The sequence below is a fragment of the Pteropus vampyrus genome, unplaced genomic scaffold (assembly GCF_000151845.1).
Source record: "Pteropus vampyrus isolate Shadow unplaced genomic scaffold, Pvam_2.0 Scaffold15, whole genome shotgun sequence".
Classification (NCBI taxonomy): domain Eukaryota; kingdom Metazoa; phylum Chordata; class Mammalia; order Chiroptera; family Pteropodidae; genus Pteropus; species Pteropus vampyrus.
The window spans coordinates 7,908,979-7,929,422 of record NW_011888796.1 but is presented as its reverse complement, the minus strand read 5'-3'; the positions used below and the strand labels follow the sequence as shown (position 1 = coordinate 7,929,422).

General features: G+C 39.0%; 1 protein-coding gene across 1 annotated transcript in view; it reads left to right on the top strand.

Moving 5' to 3' along the window:
* The window catches only part of DAAM1 (dishevelled associated activator of morphogenesis 1), a 156,106-nt gene that overhangs the window by 81,549 nt on the left and 54,113 nt on the right, over positions 1 to 20,444 (top strand). The window contains exon 4 of the mRNA XM_023526780.1: positions 18,847 to 18,918. Coding sequence (XP_023382548.1) covers positions 18,847 to 18,918 — 72 coding nt within the window. The remainder of the gene's footprint in view (positions 1 to 18,846; positions 18,919 to 20,444) is intronic.

Sequence of the window (20,444 nt, the reverse complement as noted above, 5' to 3'; positions counted from 1 at the left end):
GGGAAAGGGCAGGGAAATGGGAGCAGCTTACCGAGGGGAAAGTTTCCTTCTTTCCCAGATTTTATTACACCCTTGACAGCCATTGAAAGTTAATCATGGAAACTACTGCCCCTTAGATTAGAAAAGGCAACCCCTGGAGAATAGTAATGACCTTGGGCCTGCAGCTGCTGCTCATTTTTCAATGTCCAGGCCTAGCGAATCCCCTTGCAAACTTTCTTCTGTGTGCGTGGTGGGGCTGGCTGTTGGAGGAGGATGCATATGGATGTGGCCACTGGCTCAGAGTCCCATTTCTTGATGGATGGACCCTTCCTGCCGAGTACCTGGCCAGATTGCACAGATCTTTGAGCTTACAGTTCTCCTCCTAGCTTCATTCCAGCAGCTTGGGTTCCTTATGTGACTTAGCAGTGGCGTGGCTGAGTGGGAGAGCCATTTTAACCCTTTGGGGAGTCCTGTGGGCTTAAGGATCTGCCTCACTTTAAAATGGACAGTAGCATTCCTTAACTTAAGGATTTTCCTGATTAGAACTTCTCAGACTGTTAAAAAACTATACTATGCCTTTGGTCTGAAACTGACCCTATTGAGCACTTAATAAAATGAACAAGGGAGCCTTAAAAAACCTAAGTATGGAAAGAGCATGATGTTTACCTCTCTTCCAAAAATTTGGTCTCCTAAGGGACGGGTTGCCCATCTCAGAATGGAGCCAGTAGTGGCCATCCTTAATGAGGACAACAGATGATTTTCCTTGGACCATCTCTTGTGTGGCCTTTTCAAATTAGGCTTGTCACCCACAAGCCAAACCCAAGGCTGAGGGAAAGCTCCATACTCATGGTTCCTTCAGATTTCCCATCTTTCAAGATTAGAACTCCGGACATTACAGGCATTCTCACACATAGTAAAGCCAAAAGGTGAAGGCCCACAAAGCCAACAGAAACGGCCACAGGAGTTGGTGAAAGGCAGGCTTTCTGTTTAAAAGCGCACAAGACTGGGAAATAAGATGGGGCCAGGTCTTTCTCCGCCAAGCGGCTCTTTTCCATCCAATAGTGACTGGAGTCCTAGCAGTGGCTTTCTGCTTATCAGGCTTTGTGTTCATTTCTCAAACGTCTCTGTCTAAGTCTCTGGTTGAAAACCTATTTCCAGAGCCAAAATGAAAGCAGCAAAAGTATTTCTGAGGCTAAAAGAATTGGAAAGAAACTAATTGGAATTTTGCCTAATTGGAGAGCAAGAGATGGATGTTGTGGCCTTGTTGAAAATCCAAACAAATCTGTAAAAACGACTGGACTGGTTTGTCAGCCATGGTTTGTCATACATAGCAACCCACCGTCAAATTTTTTAACTTTCATGAAAGGTCCAAAAACAAGTCTTGTTGGTGGAGTTGGGGGTATTTTCAAATAGGAAATGTTTGTGGTTCTTATCTTTAAAGGTAATTCCCTTTTTGGTTCCAATCACAACATACTCTTTTGTTTAAGGGAGGTTTTTCCCAGTCTCCAGCCAGAAACTGCATCTGTTAACAATCTTTTGGATTTTAAACTGAAGCTTTTTAAACAATGAACCATCTGACCACGAAAGGCATCTGGCCCTGCTGTATTTGCTTATTGTTAACATGATTTTTTAAACCCTGGGAAAAGTAAGGAATAGGCCTTCAGAGAAGAGAAAACAAAATGGTGTGTGTCCGTGTTACGGCGACAGCACAGGCGGGACTCTCAACTGCAGTTCTTCACAGGAGCAACTGTACTGGTTCTGTCACTTAACAAGTCCTTATAAATCTCCAGAAAATACTTTTTCTCCCCAACTTGAACTTCGGAGTTTGCAAAATAAGCGAATGGGGCTAGACACTGTTAGCTGTAGTGACATCAGATATTTGAGGCAAAGATCAGGATTTGACAACTGTGCCTAATTTTTCCTCCTTCCATTTCTGATCTCGAAAGCCGAAGCTTAAGTACATGGCATTGTAGTCTTCACATGACACTTCTGCATCTTTTCGTGTTTACTTTGGAGAAGGTGAATTTTAACTCTGCTGCTGAGTTTGTTTGACTCTAATTAAATCATTCAAGAATCTTGCCTAAGCTGGCTTCAGTTCAGCTGTTGCGATTTGTGAAAAGTGCTGATTTTGAAGACATCTAGGAAAAACGGCTGAAAATTCAGCTGATGCTTTTTATTCAGTCTCTTTATTTGGTTTGCAAATCCTAAATAGATCACGTTCCTGCCCCTCTCCCCAGAAAGGACTCCTCCTTTCACCACACACACAGAGATTAAAGTTGTATTGTGTATGGTCATCGAGATGCAGTTCTTTGGGTTCCTTGAGAGTTGAGGCCCTCCTGTGTTTGGAGAGCAGGGAGGGAGTGGTTTGATCAAAACACAGATTTAAAGGAACAGATGCTAAAGTAGTGGAATTAAAGATAAGAGGAACCATCAGTTTTCCACACAACTAACTGTTAAACAAACCGGCCCAGAAAATAGAGATGGTATGTTAATCCTCTAGTTGTTCCCAGTATCCTAATGACAAGCTACTGTGGGTAGGCTGGGGTGTGAAGCAATGGTTGGGCATTTGACCTGGAAGATTTGAGAGGGAGGAGGAGTTAGATCCCCTCTTCTTTCTTTACTGTAGTTGTTTGAATATACATTTGAATGAGCTTTGGATGTTTAGTGCCCACTTTGCTGTAAGTCAAGATTTTGGAGTGGGAACCAGTAAAAGGGAGAAAACTAAAAGCCGAAGGAAGATCCAGGGGAAGGTGGAGCAGTTGCAGACCTGCCTGCTATTCCACACCTGTGAGGTGAGCCAGCAGGTAGTGGGCCGCGACTTGTATGGACTACAAAATGGCGGCTGCTTCACTTCCACCTTCCACATCTCCCAAGAGTCTCTCTCGTGTCTCACTTACCTGGAAACCTGAAAGAAAGGGTGTCATTCAGTCTAGCCACCTTGAACATTAAAAAGCCACCACATATTTCTATTGAAATTAGGAGGAAAAATAAATATTATTTAAAATGCAACCAGTGCTTGTGTTGTCAAGGCAACCCTGGCACTTGTTTTTCTTTGTCTAGCTCAGGGACCCATTCCCCCTAACCTCTCTCTCTTTTTACTCTTCCCTGGGGGGATTAAAACAAAGGTGAATCTGTAAACTACCTAGAGTTTTTCAATATTGTATATCTATTTAGACAGTGGCTGTGAAAACATGGTTACCTTGGCCCTGATGCGATTTCCTCAGTTTTCTGCCCTGAAACCCACAGGAGGCGTGTTTCTCATTGCCCTTTCCCCTCTAAGTAGCTTAATTTTGGACATCTTTTTCCTTCCAATATTACCAATTCTGTCACTCCAGCAGTGCCTACCGTCGTCACCCCTGCTTTTTAGAGTCCAGAATGGTCCTGAGCTCATAGTTTGTGTTTTCATAAATGTTGACTTTCACTAGGTGCCCAGCTTCAGTAATGAAGTAGCGTAAGCAAACTTGCCCATTGAATGAACCAAAACATATCTGTCTTTCCTCTTTTGTACTTGGAGAAATGACCAAATCTAAAATATTATAGACAACTTCAGGCATCTTCTATTTGAGTATTCCATTCTAGTTCTGTAGAATACTGTTTTTCAGGTTTGAGATACTACAAGTGAAAGAGCACAGTACTAAGAGGTTCTATTAAATGAGTCATTTTTCACAAATAAGTAACTCTAGATTGAAGTGAGCCAGCTTTACAAGTGCCCTGTTCAGCAACAAAATTTATTCAGAGTCACAGCATTATAATTCAATAGTTCTAGCTGTGTGATTTCCGAAGTTAAGCTAACAAAACAAAACTGTGTTGAGATAATAAAAGAATGTTTCAGCACAATTGCAAATACTGTTATTGATAGAAGTCTTAAACCTAATTACCAGAGCAGGCATTCTGGGTTCCAGTAAATTGATGCTCTGTGAAATCTCTGAAATAGAAAACTAAGAAACCTCTGATAACTTCCCCTCAAGTCATGGGATAAACTATTATTTCCTGATTGATTATCTTATTTCGTGCAATTTTAAAATATGCAAAAAAGTACAGAATATTATAAACACCCATGTTTAATAAATGCCAACATTTTATTAAAATGTTGAATTTTAAAAAAATAAAAGAAAATATTATAAATATAGTTGGATCCCAGTGGTGACTTCTGTTCTAAAGATGATATGTGTTTCTTTTCCTCACACATCTATTTATAATCTTACTCTACTACATGTTCAGATTTATGAACAATATATGGTATTTCTTCATTTTAATTTTGCTAAAATGTTCCATTATATGGGTATGCCACAGTTTAATGATTTTTATCCCCTTTGGATAATGCTTATTTCCAGTTTTTCGCTGTTTAAAAAAATTAGTGCAGTGAAGATCCTTGTGCATCCATTCAAGAATTTCTCTAGGATGGACACCTAGACATATAATTACTGAGTCATTATGAACATTTTCACCTTTAATTATTCTCCAAAGTGGTTGTAAGAGTTTATACCTGTAGTGAATTAGGTGCTGATCTTCTGAGGAACTAGTTTCTCATTGCCTTCATCAATTACTTTACCTAAGTTTGACTGTTTCAGGTATAAGAAACCATCATTAAAGTTCTTCCATTTTCTCCCATATGTCTTAGCAAATCAAATTGAAATAAAAATTACTGAAATAGAAAATGTTCATTTAAAAAAGAAAAACCCAAGGTCTAGAAAATGAAAAGCATTCCATTCAAATACCCATCAAGCCATACCAAAGTACAAAATGTTAGAAGTACATAAAAATAGACAATTCACTCAACGTTATGTTTGTTTGGTTTGACTGCAAAGGAAACTGCTCTGTGTGTAGTTCACTCTTCCTCTCCTTCAGACCTCTTTACACCCTCAGTTCCAGACCCAGACAAACTGTATTTCCATCTCCTGCAAGCTCTTGACTGATATATGCCATCACCAAACACAGGAAGTTCCTCTGAGGCATTAGCCACTTCCCTGATGGGTGACTACAGTGCAGGTGCAGATTCAGCACGGCTGCACAAACAAGCAGGTTGGCTGTGGCTGGAAATCGCATAATTGGTTTCTTTCTCCTCCTCTAATCAGCACATCTTTATCTTGAGCATCTCCTTATAAAAACTGTGAAAGCCTCTCTCTTTTCTTCCAATCCTAATTTCTTCACATATTAAGAAATTGAGACGTATAACTTGCTGACTATTTCCCATGCCTAAATTCTGAGCTAGTTTCTATGTATAAGTCAGTTTATAGATTTGGGGATTGTTGATTCTTCAGTCTATAAATACTTTGTTCTTTGCAGCATTATAAAAACAGTGAATATGTATCTGCTTTGTGGATACCATATTTCTTTGGTGCTTCCTCAGCGAGTAACCCCTTTATTCGGGGCCTTGCTTTCTTTGTAATTAGGGAACACCAGGCTGGAAGAGGGCGGGAGAGAATGACCATGTGCTTGCATTCACCTATAATCATTCAAACAACAATAAAAATAAGTGAGCAGTATACAGCTGAGAGAAGAAAAAAAAGATATCTTAGTTGGACAAACCAGTTGCTGTGGAGTCATGGGAAGTGTGGGGGTTGTGTGTCCTGTGGAGCCCTTTTCCTCTTTGGAATGAGAGCTAGAGAAGCAACTCTAGCACTTTGCGCTTGTCACTCATGTCCATATTGGTGCTGCACTATGGGGCGAACACTCCTGGAAGAGACTGGGAGCTCTGGGTCTGAGTGGGAGTCCCGGGAAGGCAATGGTTCTCAGCTGCTGCAGAGCAGCCATCTTTGGCTTCCCAACCTTAATTCTTAAGTAAGTTTCTTCCGACAGCTCCCTTTTGATAGCTCGAATATGGGACAAATTCCATCATGTGTCAGTTGCAGAGTTAGGAGTACATGACTCTCTTGGAACTCTCAGTCTTTTCCGTAGAGTCCTTGTCAACAGTGCTGTTGTGGAACTGGGGTTCTAAATGTGACTATGTGAAGCCCTTTGAGCCCCTTGCCTCTGTGTGTTGAAGCATTTCACTTCCAGAATTCTGCAATCTGCCGGTGTACAATTAATTGCACATTGAGTGAGGGGTGTCAGTGATGACTATATCTGTGATGGCAAGGGATATCACTAGGTTTCATATCTGAGAATCCAGAACTAGCTGCCCGTTCTGGTTATCACCAGCCCAATGGACCCCTGAGGGACATACAGCACAGGAGACATTCCAGAACAAGGCACCTCCTTTGTAATTAGGGAACACCAGGCTGGAAGAGGGCGGGAGAGAATGACCCCCTTAGGACCGCGGCTTCCCTCCCTGGTTAACTGAGTGCACTATGAATGACCTTACGCAGAGATGGCAAAAAGCTTTATCTTGGTTACTAACTCTGAACAATTGGAAGTTGAAGGCTAGAGCACTTTGAGCAGCATTCAGAGGTTACGAATGGGTTCAGTAGGAATAGTGTGGTAACCGATTAGCTATGTCTGCCATGACACATGATAGGAAAATATGTCATATGTAGCAGATATTTGCTATCCTTGCCCTCGAGGGCACCTCTTGCCCCTAGATTATAGTTGGACGTAAGTATCATATTTCATGCTTTTTTCCTTCTGGGTCTCTTCTTGCTTCTCTGTGGACTAAGTGCTATGGCATCTGCTTTCATAGAAAGAATGTCCCAAGCCTGCCTGACTTCACCATCTCCAGGTTTATGAAAGACATCAATGGAAGGAAGTTTGCACTTTGGAAGGGCAAAGAAGAAAAAAAATCACTTTTTCTTAGTTTTTCCTACGTATATATTTATTTTATTCTCTTCGCTAATAGCTCTAGCACGTCTAGTACTATTGAATCCTTGTTATACTTGGTGCATTTCAGAGCTTCACTTTCCTTGTGAAGTAAGAAGAAGCTTTGAGCTTCCAGGATAAGTTAGAATGTGCCACTAATACTTCTAATTTGGGGCTCTTCAAATTCCTTATACTCCAGGAACCTAGCAATTTGTGGAACTAGAAATATTTTACAGTAGAAAGTCTACAGAAGAATACCAACTTTAAATTACAGTGTCTTAAATTCTGTAGTTGTTCTTCAATGCAGTACAGAATAACATTTGACTTAAGCAGTCTTAAGATGGTATTCTTTTATCCACCCTCATATGTAAAGAAAAGCATGTTTCCTCAGTTTCTAAGATGTACTTCCCCATGTCCTCACATTTAGACATTTCTGAGACAATGACATCTTGCAACAGATGCTTTTCTTTTATATTTCTTTTGCTCAAAATGCTCTTATTAATTCAGTAGAATGCCATACAGTCGGTGATGGCTTAAAATCAGAAATATGGTTATGACTCTCCTTCTAGGGGACAGTTAGCTCTGTTGCAGCATTTTTCACTGTCATCCTAAGAATGCTTCCGTGAATGGAACATGCCTTTGTGGGCCTGCCGTTTCCCCTGATTCTCTTCTTAGTTTAATTACTGTTTCCCAAAGTCCTCTCTTTATAGCCTCGTGTTTAGCATTATATTGCAAACTGTAAACACACTTTGATTGTTTTCCCAAGAGCAGATTACAGAACATCAAAACCTACTTTATGACATTCTGAAAAGCTAGTCTGGTAGCAGCAAATCTGGTAGCAAGATGTGAGGCAACAAAGGCCATTGACACCACTGATTGGATTTCCACACTGCATAAGGGTTTAGTGATGTGTGTCCAAACATGTAAATTTACCAGCCAGCTGGACTAAATTGTATCTGGGTCTGTAGCACTCCATGGTGACATGTGGGTAAAAGCCTTTTAACGAGCTACATAGAAGTAATTTGTTTTATGTCACTGTATACCTTTGTGTCATAGGCAACAGGGGAATGTGGGCTTGTATCATTTCTGAAAATAATAATTGGAGAATGTTTCTTTTTTGCCATGAAAATGAGAGGGAATTGTCATCTAAAATTGGCTTCAGATGTCGAAGTTATACTGATTGAGATTTTTCAGGCTCCAGTCATATTCCATGCTGTGAAGTGCTTTGCCAAAGAAATGACTTGTTAAAATTAAAATAAATGTCTCGTAGTTTGGGAAATGGACTGTAAAGTCTTAGTTTTTAGTTCTAGATAAAGGTTGTGACTATATTCTTAGATATATCAGCACATGTGAAATACATTTTTCCCCTAGGATCTTGTAGCATATGACTTGTAAGATTTCAAATCTGTAAAGTCAGCTGAGGCTTTTTCAGGAAATAAGAGTGTTGGAACAGACTGGGTCCCTGAGCTGTTTCAGAAATGCAGTTGGTTTCTTTACTCTTGAAGTCATATTGTTACTCTTTGTTTCGTTGCTGCTGTTCCCCGTGGAGAGACTGGATGTCTTTAAAGTGTCACTCTTGCTTTTCTGGAGTATGTGATTTGAGGGAGAACAAAAAATGGTAACTGATTGACATGTAGTGCAAGTCTGATTTTTGATGTGCTGTATTTCATTTCAGGTAATTCAGAAATTTTTGATGATTTTTAACTAAGGTAAATAAAGTTTGTGACTCTAAGAAAATAATGTAGCATTTTGTGCTATCAAGGAAATGTTTCAAGGCATTATTTTCCAGTGGAGCTTAGGAATGCTTACACTTGATTTTTATTTTGAAGCTAGAAGATACATTGAGAAAGACTGGAGATTAGTAAAAGAGTTAATAATACTTGACTGTTCCTTTTTATCATAATGTAAAAAGAGTGAAATATATAAATGAGTACAGGTCTTTGAAACTGTACTTGGAAAGACTGGGAAGCTATTGTCATCATAAGTTTGTGATCTGGTAAGAAACTCAATGCTCAAGTTTGGAAATATATTCTCATATGTCTGATATATCTTGTATTCCAGGATTACTAACAAGGAATGCAAGAAGCTTTGTTCTTTTATTGTATTCTAACACCTAGAACAGTGTGTAGGCCATTATAAAACTCAACAAATATTGGGTGGGTTAATGAATAAGGAAAGCAAATGACTTTTTAGATTCAGTTCAGCATTGTGAATTTTATGTGTGATGAGCAGAAGATTTCTGTTCCTATCCCACCCTTGAGAAGCCCTAAGTTCAGAGTGTAGTGTTAATATCGCTCCCGAGTTAGGCTAAGTGCTACTCCTAAATGGCTCCAGATCAAGCCATGAGGCAACACTGGTCAAGTTTAGTTTTCTTTCTGGCTAGAGGTAGGGGATGGGGGGAGTAGGCCTAAACTCACTGAGCTCAAAGCTTTCCTTCCTCCCTCCCTCTCTCCTTCCTCCCTCCCTCCATCCCTTCCTCCCTCCTTCCTCCCTTCCTACTCCCTTCCTACTCCCTTCCCCTCCCTTCCCCTCCCTGCCCCCTCCCTCCCTCCCTCCCTCCTCCTTCCTTCCTTCCTTCCTTCCTTCCTTCCTTCCTTCCTTCCTTCCTTCCTTCCTTCCATCCTTCCTTTCACAGTGCAAGAAATCTTAGAAGTACTCCCACAATAATTTGCCCAACAAATTACAGGAGAGGACAGAGGACCAGTTATAACTGTGTGTGGAAGGGGGATAGTGGGATAATCTCTGTGGTTTCAAGTCAGAGACTTAGTGATGCCAAAATAGAAACCATACCACACAGCCTAGATAAGGCAACGGAAAAGGGTGGAATTGATGTGAAGTGATCCGGATAGGGTAGGTGTTCTTAAGCAAGAAGCTTTGGGCAAGTCTGAGCATTTGGGGTAACTTAGGTGTGAGGAGCCTGGAGCAGTATGTTAGTCATACAGTTTGTCTTCCACATTACACCTTTATAGATTGTGTCTTCTTCAACCAGGAAGTACTAATCATGCATCTCTTATTCTGCTATACTGTAGTTAATATTGAAATGGGAAAAGATTTATCGAATGTTCTGTCTGTAGCACTCTGCAGAGTGAGCTCCACCTTTTACTATCAGTTATTTAACAAATCTGAACATTGTTTTAAAAAACTGATAGCAGTGCAAAAAATTCTTATCCATTGAAATGCAAATTGTCTAATGCAGGTGATTTTTGTTCTGTTGATCAATTTTGTATCTATTAGTAAATAAATGCTTAAATATGTCTTTGCCCCTTAGATTCTCTTTTGAACCTATTGCAACATCTTACCAATTCCCTCCTTTATTAATGAGTTCATTAAAATCTTTGACATCAGTACGTGCCATGATTTTACCTTTGAAAAATTTATCCTCTATCTATATAGAATTTTTATCTTAGAGAATTGATAAAGAAGGGGCTAACATTATAAATTATCTGAGATCTTTAATAATATTTTAGGCTGGAGCACATGATATGATAACAGGAAGCTCTCTGTGGGAAAATGTGCATTGTATATCGATTCTTTTATACCTGATTAGACCAAAGAAGGGGAAGGAGCAGGGTTCAGGGGGTCAGAAGAGGTGCCCGGCTTCACATGCATTCATGGAAGAAGCTCCTATGATGTTTGAAGGGGTAAAAATGTACAGCAGAGGAGTAGAGGCTCCAAGGGTAATCCAGACACCTGAAAAACAGTGTTTTAAAAGGGGCTTGAACTTCTCACAAAGATTCTTGGCAGCTAATGAGCCCAGTTCCTGTTCATCCATTTTCTGTTCTGTTAATTTATATTTATGTTTCAGAGATAAAGTGTCCTCAATCTTACAGTAAGAAAATCAATTTTACTATTTAGCTTATGGCCAACTTTGCTAAAATATGAAAATAAAACAAGGACTATACATGTTTACCTCTGCTTTGTATGACATATATCTTTTATTCTATATCATAAATGTTATTTGCTATGGACCATCAAGAGAGCAAGAACTTGTTCTGTTTCTTCTTGGGGACACATTTTGGTCAGAAATCTTCCAGATGCCCTCTCAGGAGAGACTGTCTAGAGTTATACATCACTGACAAGCATGTGAGAAGAGCCATTTCATAAGACTTAAGATATATTTGTTGGGTTAGTTTTGTGAAGAATGGACATGAGGGTACGATGAACTTATGGAAAATTCGAGATTTATTTATGAATTGAGGAAGATAAACTTGTGCTATACAGCCAGTGGAGAATTTTTGGCTTGGTAGAGAGAAGACTTTGGGAGGACATAATAGCTTTATTCAAATTGTTTAAATATTTGCTGGGTTATTGTTCATGGGAGAAATTAGACTTATTCCATGCAGTTCCTAAGGGTAAAACTAAGGCCAACAAGTGCTTGAAGTTACAAGGAGACATCTGTCAATTCTGTATGAGGTAAATTTTCTAACCATTATTTGCAAATGATGTGGACCCTTTTGAAGCCTTCTCTCAGGGAGCATGTGACCGATCACCTGCTGGTGACCTTATATAAAGGACTCCTGGGAGGGGAAACTTGGACTAGGGTGTCTCTAGGGTCAAAAACCTAGCTACATAATTATGTGATGGCTTTCTTTAAAAGCATACAGATGTTTTGTAGCATTAGAAAAAAGTGGGACAGAGGCTTGCTTTTCTTCCATGATTCTAAATACTAAATGTGAAAATCATTGTTATTGCAAGTCAGCCTCCATTCTTTCCAGAAAATGACTGACATTCTGAAGTTTAGGAGGAGGTGTTGGATTTCCTGGCAGATGAAGAAGCTGCTGTTCTGTGTGGGCCCAACCGGATTTTGGCAACGGATACACTTGATGTGTAATTGTGGCAGTGGCCAAAAAATGCATCCAGTTTACCAGTCCCAGGAACTACATGACTGTCTTGAAATGTGACAACGTAGGCATTATTTTTTGAAACCAACAGGCACCCTTTGGCAAGCTTTGCAGGTAGAATATAGTTTCAGCCCACTGTTAGGAGTTAGAGATAGGCATTGGAAAAACTGAGTAAAGCGGCAGTCTCAGGAATCCAGGATGGTGGATCTGCTGATTCTTCTCTTCTCAATGAAAAATGAACAAGATAGACACTGTTGGGGATTTAAAGAACCAAATGACTCTGTGCTATTTTAACTGCTTTCAGGGAGTTGTGAGCTTCATCAAAAGATAGCAGGCGTAGTAGGTCCTCTTCTTCTAGAAAAAGTACAGGTTACTGGGCAAATTCCAAAAACTTAATATGAGCTTATCCTAGCTTATAGCTGGGGTTTACTGGAGATAGGGTAGCTTCGAGAAGAGAAGGAGTCATTGGTAATCAAGTTAGAATTTTGATGTACTCTTGCCCTCTTGAGAGCTGCCCTCTAGATTCTAGCACAGAGGTTGACAAACTGGCCAGTCACCTGTTTTTATAAAGTGCTGTTGAAACGCGGCAGTGGTCATTCTTTTAAGTGTTATCTGTAGCTGCTTTTGCACTGTACAGTAGCAGAGTTGAGTGGTTGCATCTGACTGTGCAGTCTGCAAAACCTAAAATATTTATTATCTGGGCCTTTACAGAAAAATTTGCCTACGCTGGTTTCTAGGGTGTGCCACACTTCATCATGGCCGTCTTTTGAGAAGGTGCTGATTACACTATTACTGAAGCAGAGGAGAAAGTTACCAGAAATAACTAGCAAGTAATTAGCAAGGCCTTCTACAAAATCTTTCCGTCTTCCATCAAACCTGCTTGCTCTTCCTTCCTGGTTCCTTGGATCTAGTTTCACCCACATTGACTCCTGTTTCCTATGATTCCCTTGAGTATATTAAATTCCACACACATCATGGATAAATACCTAAGAGAATAAAATATGTTAATCTTTTGCCCAGAATTCTGTGAAAATTCTAAGCACAGAATGAATTTATTAGTATATGAGGGTGGACCCATGAAACCCACAATAATAATGACAATTTAATGTAACAGGTGACGATTTTGATCATTAACAAAGGATAGAATATCTTGATCATATATACGATCACAGCTAACATGGTTTCTAACAGCATTTTCTTTATAAATGAATAGGTTTTTTGTTTTGTTTTGTTTTTTTACTAATATTTTGCTGCCTTTGTCCTATAATGCAAATTATCGGAATGCAATTTACTTCATACTACCATACTGAAGTAATACCTCTCTGCTGTTGAAATTCATTTGTTCGAACCTTAATATGTCTCTACTATTTTGGGGTTGATAGTACTATTACACACTGCTAGAGGATTGTTAGCCAATCCAGACAGGGAAAAAGTATCTCTTGTCTTTTCTAACAAGTATTTATTGTCTAAGAACCTCATGTGTATGTAAAAGTTCACAAGGAGACTTATGGCTTTAGTTGGCCAAGTGCTTGTTGCTTCAGTCTGTGATTTGTGGTCGTGTGAACAACCGTAGAGCGTGTCTTTTACAATTGATTAACCTTTGCGCAGCCTATTTTGGGCCTTACTAAAAGCATCTTAAACCGAAGAAAAACTGTCAGTTCTTACATATTCTTACTTGGGAAACGATCCTATTAAAACTTTGTCCTGGGGTAATTTCAAAAGAATTTTTTCTTAAAGGCTTAATTTTTAAACTGTACTTTGAGTCTCACTTATATCACTGCAAGTCTTTAGCCACTACCAAGAAGTTGTTTGCCACGCAAATTCTTAAGTGTTGAAATTTAGAAAATTTCAGCATGTTTTGGGTATGTAAATCTTAGTCCACATCATACAATTTCTTTCTCTGAACAGACAGTTGACATTAGGGTTACAGTGTGTTTTAGAAATAGAAAAGCCACTGAGAGAAGACAGAGAAATGTTTTTAAGTATATGCTGTGGGGAGCCAAGGGGAGTCCCGGGAGTAAAGAACAGAGACGTCCCAAATGTTGCAGGATCTGGATGCATTTCACATTACAGAAAAGCAAAGCTCTTATTCTAAGAGAACACGGAATGCTTTAAAACTTACTTTCATTTTAATTGTGAAAATAGTGCCTGTTCTTGCTAAAATAGAAGTTTGAATTTTTAGAAATAAAAGTTTATAAGTAAAAGACTTTTCCTACTGCTACCCAGAGGTAGCCTTTGTTAAATTTTATTGTATATATTTCTAGAAATGTTTGTGTATAAAGTTTACATTTTTTCTGCAAATAAAAAATAAAATTCTGAAACAGTCCCTCAATAATATATTTGGTCATTTTTAATATCATTACATAACTCTACTTCATTCTTTGTTATTGCTACAAAGTAATTTATTCAACCATCCCCCTTTTCATGTATTTATTAACTTTATTATTTACTAATTCAAACATTCACTGCAGTGAAAAAAATCTATGTAATATATATCTATGCAATGTGAATATGTAATTATGGGGTAAATTCCTGAAGGTAGACTTACAGGGTCAAAGACTGGGTGTGTTTTAAATTTGAACAATTACTGCCAAATATACCTCCAAACTGGTTTCTCCAATTTTTACAGTCTTAGTAACAAGGACTTAGAGTGACCATAGTTGGAGATTCTGAAATAGCATCATTATCATCCTAGCTGACATTTATTGAGCATGTTCTGTGTGTACTGTTCCCAGAGCTTTCTTTACTTTTATTAGCTTATTAAATCCTTACAATGTTCCTGTGAGGTCGACACCCGTTTTACACATAAGAAAAACTAAAACTGAGTCACACAGAGAGGTTACTTAACTTACCTGCCTATAAGTCACTTGAGGTAATATGTGACTGAGGGTTCAAATGCATGTCTGTTGGTGGTGGTATCAGTGGCACGTAGTCAGCTTGGGCTGATAGAGAGAGATGATAATGAAGTGAGAGACAGAAGTCTATGATACAGCTACGAATGTTTGCCTCAGAAACAGTGCAAAGGAGGAAAATAATGCAAAATTTATTCTTCTGGGCAACGTGAAATTGAGAAAAATAAATGCAGTGTTGTGCATTTAAAGTGGAAGGGGGAGGATCTCTTGGACATTTTTTACAAGCCACTGCCAGAGATTTGGAATGAAGAATGTGCCAATTGGAAATGAAGTGAGGTTAGGAAGATTATGTATTTCTATATCTTCTAAATGAGTTGGTTGGTTAAAACCTGATTTAAGAAAAAAAGGAAAGAATCAGTGTTCTTGAAAGTCTTTGTACTATACAAGTTCCCTAGCAAAGGGGTTTTTGTTTTGTTTTGTTGGAATTTGAGAAAATGGGAGCAAAGTGGACAACCAAGAGGTTAAAACGGCACTCAGTGTAGGCTAAAAGCAAAGGCAAATTGTCAAAGTGTCCATCCAGCCGGAAATTTTGTCCATGAGTATTGTCTTATTGATGACTATCAACCTACTAAGGAAACAAGATGAGTTGGATTAGAGAAATAATAAAACAATGTTGAGATTTTTTTCCCCCTCCAGATGCCTTGTAAAGTAAGTAGCTATTGAAAGTTAAAGGTTTTCTAACTGAGTCACTGAACAACATCAATTAAAAATAAAAAGTTTTCAATTTTAGAAATTGGGCCATCTAAGTACAGTAAACACTGTATTTTCATGACATCTCATTATTAGAACTATATAGAATCTTAGAGCTTGTAGGGACTTTAGAAACAATTGGTTTCACCCTCTTATTTTGGAGAGAAGAAAAATGAGGCCCAGATGAATTCAAACTTACCGAAAAATGCTGATTGAGTAAACCAAAAGATAAGTTCTGGAATCTCATCTTCTTATGGCCTAGCTGGTCATCATTCTACTGTACCATTTCTCTGGAAATCATTTATGTTTGCAAATATTCTCAAAAACCAATTATCAATGGAAAGTTTAAAATATTTATATCAATTCAATTCTAATGATCTAATAGACCTTCTGAACATAGATATATGAGCTTAGATGGTTATTACATTTTCAAGAGGAAACAAAACTAGATTTTAATATAAATTATCCAATCTGTAGGTAGAATAAAATCACATTTAACGTAATTGCTAAAATTTGTATTCCCATAGGGCAACCTTCTCTAAGTGTCGTTGTTAACCACAATCTCTTTTAAAAGAGAGGAAAAAACGACTTTCTTCAAAGAATAGAATGAAGGCAATATTCTTGCTTACTAGAGAAAAATTCTAATGCAATTGCTAAAGGAGGTAGCCAAAAATAGGGTTAGGTATGTATGGTCTGGGGAGGGATTTATTTATGGTTTCAGTGTCCAGAGCTGCTCGGTGCTATCTGCTCATCTCCAAGTGCTCTTGAGAAATCCCCATGAATTTCGCCTTTAGCCTGAGGTATAGAACAGAATAAAACAGGTTAGGAAAACATTTCTTAAGATTATAAAGATGGGTAGGGCATTGATAGATGGCCAGAAGAGTTCTCATAGAAAGAGTCTAGAGAGAGGCATCAGGCCTTAAAATAATATTCAGAAATGTTAAATATCACAAAAGTAGCAATAAGCGTTTAGGGAAAGGCAAACTCATTTTTGGCCATTAGCCGTGTTTGAGTTTCTTATATAATGTGAAGTGGTTAAGAGTGAAAGGCCCGCTTTGCACTTAATGTTTACTGCTTGTGATTCATCTGAGGTCTAATTATAGAATTTGCACTGATTTTTTTGGTGCTGACTCTGAATTTTCAGCAGGATGACCTTCGGCAGCTCACCGCTCTTCTCTTTGCCTCTTTTTTCCTTTTTAGTAAAATGAACATTATAACAGCACCTACCTCGTAGGGTAGAGCGAATGCAGAGCACAATGCTTAGAACAGTGTTTGACACGTAGTAAGCTATATATGTGTTGGATATTGCTGTTGCTTCCATTATAACTAATACAGTTTATACAATCTTGTATATCTTTCCACTTGTTTCTCCAGAACAAATAAGTAGAATTGAGACAGATGGTTCAAAGAATAATACCTGTTAGTGTCTGGTAATGTATAGGACCCAGTTGCCTTCCAGGAATTTATTCATGTTGCGCTTCCACCAGTGGTTTCTTTCATGGACGTCTCAGGAGAATGTCTCCCCTTGACATGTCTCGGTGTCCAGGGCTGCTTAGGGGACTTCCAGGAAAGGACTGCATTCATCTCCTTCTATCCTGTGCTTCTGTAGCAACCACATAAAGTAGGAGAGAGTTGATTCACAGATGTGAGTTTCACTTGGCGACTGTAGCACATACCTGTATAGAAGGACCAGGATGACACAGGGGAAACTGGAGATGCATCGCTAAAATGAAGAACTCTAAGGATCACCCCCCAGACATATAGTGATAACACTTAGTACATTTACAAGAAGCTTTCACATACGCTCATTTGATTTTCTCAGTACTGAGGCATGTGAAATAAAAATGAGTCTTTCTTCCTTTTATTTTGACTGCAGTGTCTAGATCTATTCCTAATCTATTTACATTAAAGCATTTCCAAAGTGGAAAAATTTCTTCGTATATACTAATTAATATTCAGTTTCTAAAATGATCTCTGTTCCATAACCATGACTATTAAGCTTACAACAGAAAGGCTCTCATGGGACCTCAGACATGGGGTGTGATTTTGTTGTAGTTTTGGAAATTTGCCCTAGTTTGGGGGAATGAAAAGATCTGGCACCTTCTATTTCACTTTATAGGTTCAAATACCATGGAATACCATTATGGATTTTGGCTTGCTGGATACGTTGGTAACAATGAGGTTTTGCTAACTTTAATACTCCATTTTAAGAGGAGAGAAGGGGTCAGCGTTTACACCACCATTGTAGCTAGTTTATTAACATGTTAAAACTCATCAGATTTCCTAAGCTTTTAAAAACCATGGAAGTGTAATCCAGCCCAACTTCAAAGCCACTGCTGCAGCCTTTGTCCCCCTCATCTGGCTTGTTCAATCCAAATGAAATTCATGCAACTGCCTAAGTTCAGATATCAGTTACTGCCAGCTTTTAAGGCACTGTAAGCAGTAGTACTTTGCCCCCTTTTTTTGTGACCACTTAAAGAATCGTTTTGCAATTAAGTTTCTTTTATCTTTCCCAAGCAGACCTGCCTAGAAAGATTTGCTTAGCAAAAGTGTTGGGTTTTTTTTTGTTTTTTTTTGTTTTTCGAGGTAAATATAGGACTGCAGTTAAAAGCCCCACCTAGAAACTGTTCTCCCAGGGATTGGGATTCTGACATCAGGAAATAGGTGATCACTACTTCATTGTCCCGTAGCAGCTGTGAGTACCTGTCTAGCATCTTCTGTAAGGAGACAGGGATATCGATTGTACTAAGTGCTCTCTGAATATGAAGCTCGAGACTGGCTGAGTTTGTTTGGTCACACAAGTGACTTACAGTGCATCCGTTTGCAAGCATGCGTGGAAATCCCTGACCACAATGCTATCTTTTGATGGGGGTTCTGATGGCGTCGCCTGAGTTTTATTGATGTTGGAGGTATGAGTTCAGACTGGCACAGATGTCCTACTCACAGAAGCCCCAGGGGCTCTGGTGCTTACCCCGGTTTGTAAGATGCAAGACTGGCTGGAGCAGTTTAGGAGTGAGTTCCTGAATTCCTTGGGTTTCGGTTCTCTTCAGCTCAGACGGATTACATTTTCTATCTAAACTCAAAATCTGTCCCAGCCTGAAGGAGGGGCCTGAGACTAATGTGGTTCATTTGACTACCTTCCATTCGATCCCAGGCTTTCTTCTCCCTCCTCATCTGAAGCAGTACCTCGTTTTGGTCACATCAAATGAAACCTTTCAAAATTTTTACTGTCTGCTGGCGTCTGAATAACTGAAAAAAGTTTAGTTAACAACTGGATGAATCCTGTGGTCATTTTTTAAGATAGCTTTTCATCTCTTGTGGATTTCATCCAGACGAATAGTCCAGCAGTGCTGTCCTCAGTGTGACACGGGACTTCCACATCCTTTGTTCTTGCGACAGCCACAGTGCCCTGCCCAATGTCGTTGTGGCCCTGAAGGAAAACGACTTCACACTGCGATGTGGCTAAGTTCCCATTGAAATGACTTCCATACTCTCTGTGGAAACTGGATCAGGGAGACCACCCTCGTCAAGTGGACAGTCTGATTTAAAGCCAACATTTACAGACAAATATTTTCTATCTCGGTGCCCTGTAACAGTTTGTGTGGGCCTTTGTCTGGATGCTCTGGAAATCAGAAGACCATCGTGTGTATACATCCGATGGTTTCTCACCTGTGTTTTTCTCTCTTCAGGAACAGGAAGAAAACAAGGGAGCAACAAGCTGGCCTGAATTCTACATCGATCAGCTGAATTCCATGGCTGCTGTAGGTATACTTACTGTTCTATGACGGTTTAAAATGAAGTCTAGTACAAAGCACACAGTTGCACCATAAATTCACTTGAGTAAGAACTACCAAATGTCATTGTCTTTCCAGACTCCATTCCAAATGTCCCCTGTTGGGAAAGGGGGAGATGCAGGCAGGAGTGTACTTGGCAAAGTGCTTTTTTCCAGTATGTTTTAAGTAAAATCAGCACACACTAAAGTATAAGTGAGTTTAATGTTATAAGAGGAACTATAATCTTAAGTCTGGCTTATGTTCAAGTGTAATTTGCAATTGCTCGTACCAATCATCTGGAATTTAGTTATGGCAGCACAATTCTAAAAGTTATTGCCATTTAAAAATAGTGCAGTGAAACCATTTCTTCATTGTTCTCCTCCCGTTACATTTCTTACCGAGGACTTGCTTAGTTCCTGGCTTCTTGATTTTCCCAGGCACCAAAGTACTCTTTTACTTCTATAAATAACAAAAGGAGTTTATGGTATAAGTGGTTTAATGAAGAAACATAATAATAATAACAACAACACTGAAATGTCCTTGGGGCATCTTTGGTATATGTATTTTTGGTGCAGTAATTGCTTAAAATGCATTCTCGGTGTCTAAATTATGCATTCTGCTCACATGGCTATCTCTGTGATGTCAGTGTTCAGAACAGCTTGAGGGGCACATATTGATCCCAGCTAAAATATGCAGTAGAAAACAAATCATCAGCCTCTGAGCCTTAGTAGCTTAAATCCTGTTTCTGCTGATAAGCATTAGAGGTTGCCCACAATAGAATTGTCTCTGCCTCAGTGGGCACACTCATGATTTTAAGAGTCAATCTGTTAGATTCAACTTTGCGTTTATACTATCCACGCAGATGATAGCTCCATAATACTTATCTCTACCTCCTTCTTTCTTGCCTTCCCCAGAGTCCTTGTGGAGAATTAATTTCTTATCACTTAAAGCAAACATCTTGTTGCTGCTGCAAAAGTTAAAAACTGACTAGAATGTGTGAATCATTCACACTTTTGCTGAACTTTCGGAGGCTTTGACTTTTAGCAACGTCCTCTTTTCTAGCTTTTTCTTTAAAGATGCTTCTTCTGCTGTCATACAACGAATAATAAACAGCCTGGTAAATGTGAACAGGGTTGTATAAATTATAGAGGGTTTTGTCTTGAAAGTTTCTAGTCTAAAAGCACAGCAGAAAAGAGCAGAAAATAACCACCAAATCCTCCTTATACAAGGCATCCTACACAGTGGCAACGATGAGGAAAGGGCACGTTCAACATTCATATGAATATGTTAACAGAATGTAAGGCTTATGATGACCATCAGGGATTTTCTGTGCATCCACCTAAGCAATAAGAATTTAGAGCCATTTCCATTTCCTGCATGTAAAGGTTATTTTCTGAATTCTTGTTCCCGGCTGTTAGGGGAAAGAAGGAGCTGCCAGGCAGACTGTCTCTCTTTCCAATTAAGTTGGCATTGTGTGAGATTCTAACAAGGGCAATTGCTTCTTTGTTAATGAA